At 39.7% G+C, this 3,428-nt stretch overlaps 1 protein-coding gene across 3 annotated transcripts in view; it reads left to right on the forward strand.

Moving 5' to 3' along the window:
- The first annotated feature begins 2,605 nt into the window (after positions 1 to 2,605).
- DTNA (dystrobrevin, alpha) overlaps positions 2,606 to 3,428 on the forward strand; it is a 96,672-nt gene continuing 95,849 nt past the window's right edge. The window contains exons 1-2 of one of the 3 annotated variants that reach the window (XM_009881114.1): positions 2,606 to 2,703; positions 2,791 to 2,858. In XM_009881114.1, coding sequence (XP_009879416.1) covers positions 2,606 to 2,703; positions 2,791 to 2,858 — 166 coding nt within the window. Of the gene's footprint in view, positions 2,704 to 2,773; positions 2,859 to 3,428 lie in introns of those variants that run through there. The other 2 variants (XM_009881113.1, XM_009881115.1) reach the window with 2 other exon arrangements.

The raw sequence follows: 3,428 nt of genomic DNA on the forward strand, positions 1-3,428 counted from the left end.
TACTGCCATCACTAATGTTCTCATTTGCTTAATGGCATATATCCCATTAAGAGTATTTTAGGATTTTCATTTGGGGTAAGGGCTGTTTTAAAGTTTGCAAAGTATCTCGTGCAGTGAGTCTTAAAAATATAAATACAAAGTTTTTTCCCTCTCCAAGGAAGCGTTTGTTGTATGTGTATAAATATAAAGTTATTTGTCAGGCCTGGTAATCCCCATAAGCCCCAGCAGTGAAAAGGGTGATTCAGTTTCAGTAGATAATGGGACATTCTGAAAAATGATGATCGGGTCCAGGGAACATTTTATATAACAAGATTTAAACATCAGTAAAAATAAGGGGAGGATGAACTGCACAAAAGGGAAAACCAGTTAATGATTTTTACCCCACTGAAAGGACACTTTAGGAATGGGCTCTCTGAAGGAAATGGAGAACTTGCTGTACAATTTGCAAGATTTGAAAAATACCTTAATTGACTTAATTTTGATGGGAAAAAAATTCTTCTGCATGGTGAATAAGGTCACAGGTGAGCGACGTTTTGGTGGATGCACTGTAGATATTTAAAAGCAATGGCTAAGGAATATTTTTATCTAAGAGGCAGTATGAGGGAAGGGAGAATAAAGTTGCACCCCTTTTGTTTTTGATGTTTGCAGCAATCACTGTGAAAACAGTGATTATTTCATCAATGTTAGAGAACACTGGGGGAATGAGAACAGCAAACTAATAAATGGAGAAAAATCTTTAAGATTTAAGCGTAAGTTGTATCGATAAACTGAAAGAAGATGATGTAATCCTTGTGGCAAAATCAAAATAAGCCCATCTCAGTCAATTAACAGGAAGAGTATATAGTCTGAAAACCTGTTGTACATTGTTTGAAAACAAGTTTGCACATTCTGAATACAGGACAAGTCAGAAAAAATTATGGCATGTGAACCACTCTGCAAATAATAAAAGTTAATATAAAATTGTATTTGCTCTGAAGTATTCCCTCAACTGCCATGCCTGGTAAAAGATACTACCTTTTCAAAGGGCTTTATTAACCCACCTTTCCTACAAGATCTGGTCGTTTACCATGGCAAGTTTGTCTCCTACTATAAGTTCTATTAGAAACAGAAAGGACTGTGGGGAACTGGAGCTGGGGTTAGTGGGATTACATCATTTTTCATCTTTTATGGGCAGAGTTTTAAGGCTGATGCAGGTACAAAAGGTATTACTATTTGCTGTCTAATTAGGATGCAGGTTGGGTCTGGCGTATCTTGAGACATAATCTCATTTTGCAGGTAGGTGTGAGTCTTCCCTGACACCTCAAAGCTAGCGAGGCACCAGCTACCTCCAGATCAGAGGCTGTGTGGCTGCTTCTGTAAAGCACTATGCTGAAAGCTGTTACCTCTGCAGAAAGGCAGGATATATTAGCTCAGACTTAATGCCATGCTACACACATCTGTGTCACTCCCGGCCAAATTAGAGCATAAGGGTGAACTTGAATATCCCTGCAAACGGGCTGCAGCCGTACCCTTTGTCCGCGTCCTAGTGGGACTGCTGCTCACATCACAAAATGTCCACCATAGATAGCACTTCAGCAGAGGCTTTATCAGTACTCTGAGAACTGAATAGGCTATTTGGAAAAGGCGGTTATAATGTACCACCACTTCCTTTGAACAGTGCATTTTGGAAGGAAAAAGAAATCCACACTACAAAACACCTCTTATGTGATTGACTTTATTACTCTGCGAAATAAAAGGAAACTGGTTTTCTATCCTGAATTCTTTGGTGATGGTAGGCTTCAGCATCCAGTACTTTTGTCCTTGCTGTTATATACATATGTGGGTTTGCCATGGGATGCAGTGGAATATTTTGGATTGCAGGACTCTACAGAGCATCTCCTTTATGTCCCAGGTGGTCCAATGTTATTTTACACAGTCTAGTTGAGACAAGGATGTAGATTACAGTGCAGGTCAGAAGCCCTAACCAGACTTGGCAGGGAGGAAAGGATATTGGTTTGCTAGAATAATTACCCATAGGAAGTGGTGATGCTGACACTGGTTTCATTTTTCGAGTGCTGCTAAAGATGTTTATCTTCACTCGGAAGGCTTTAGTCTTTTATGGTTTGAATGCTGGCTCCGAGGGAAGCTGTCTCTCTTCTCTATGCTCAATCCAGCAGTAGCACTCTTCGAAATATTCTGAAGATTTTTATATCTGAGAACGGAAGGAAAATATATTCTTACTTTTGAGCCTTTTACTAGAACTCATTTAATCAGAGACGTACTGTCTTGAATTTGAATGAGTATTTCGAGTGTGTTTGCTTGAGTAAATAGAGGGTATTATGTTATGGAGTAGAGATTTAGGTGCTGTTGTGTTATTTTTTTTTGTCTCCTCCACCCAGAACTGGCTAGAAAGGCATTTTCTGAACTATAAAATAATATCCAAATCTTTTATGATTTCTTCTCTCTTACATAATTTAAACTGAAGATTCCTTATTTAAGAGAAGCTAAAATGAATTTCAGAGCTTGTGTTATGTAAGTCAGTTAGTTACATCAAGCAGAAAAACTGAACATTGCCTTTGGGAAAGAGAAGGGGGGAAAACAAATGCTTGAAAGCAGAGTCTAGGGAATGGAGGACAATTTGGGGACCAGCTTCTCAGCAAAGCATGCCACAGAGAGGCTGGCAAAAGGCATTGGGTACACGTGGAGCACCAGTCAACCTCAAAGGTTCTCTGGGATTGATTATGGATGCTTATGTACGTATGTTCAGTCTGGGAATAATACTCAGTATTTTCACATGGTTTTGTCTTCCAGAATGATTGAAGATTGTGGGAAAAGAGGAAATACCATGGCAGAAAGAAGGCAGCTGTTTGCAGAAATGCGTAAGTACTTCCTAGAAATGTTTCGCTGTGATAGACCAAGCCAGTTGCAATGCAATGTCAGTAAAATTTATGCAAGCTTTCCACCTCAAGTAACTGATGTCTCCATTTCACAAATGGTTTAATGTTGTGAGACCAAAACTACAGGAAAATGGGCTGATTTGACCAAATAGCAGGAGAGAGAGATTTTCTATGTTGGATTTTGTGATTGTATTATTTTAATCAGTAGCTTCTTGAGACAAAAATGCTGCAATGAAGAGGGATAAAGGTGTCCAAAAGACTAGATTTTTTAGGGTGGTGTCTGTAGTGGGCTGACCCCAGCCAGGTGCTGAGCACCCACACAACCCCTTGCTTACTCCTCAACCAACCCTCAGTGGGATGGGAGAGAACATAGGGAGAGCAAAAGCAAGAAAGCTTATGGCTTAAGATTAAGACAGTTGATTAAGTGATGGAAAGAGACAAAAAATGACAACAAAAACCAACAACAAGTGATGCAAAGGTGATCACTCATCACCTCCCAAAAGCAGACCAATGTCCAGCCAGTCCCCAAGCAATGTTCCCCCTGGAAGACAA

Source organism: Charadrius vociferus, unplaced genomic scaffold (assembly GCF_000708025.1).
Source record: "Charadrius vociferus isolate BGI_N301 unplaced genomic scaffold, ASM70802v2 scaffold23, whole genome shotgun sequence".
Lineage (NCBI taxonomy): Eukaryota > Metazoa > Chordata > Aves > Charadriiformes > Charadriidae > Charadrius > Charadrius vociferus.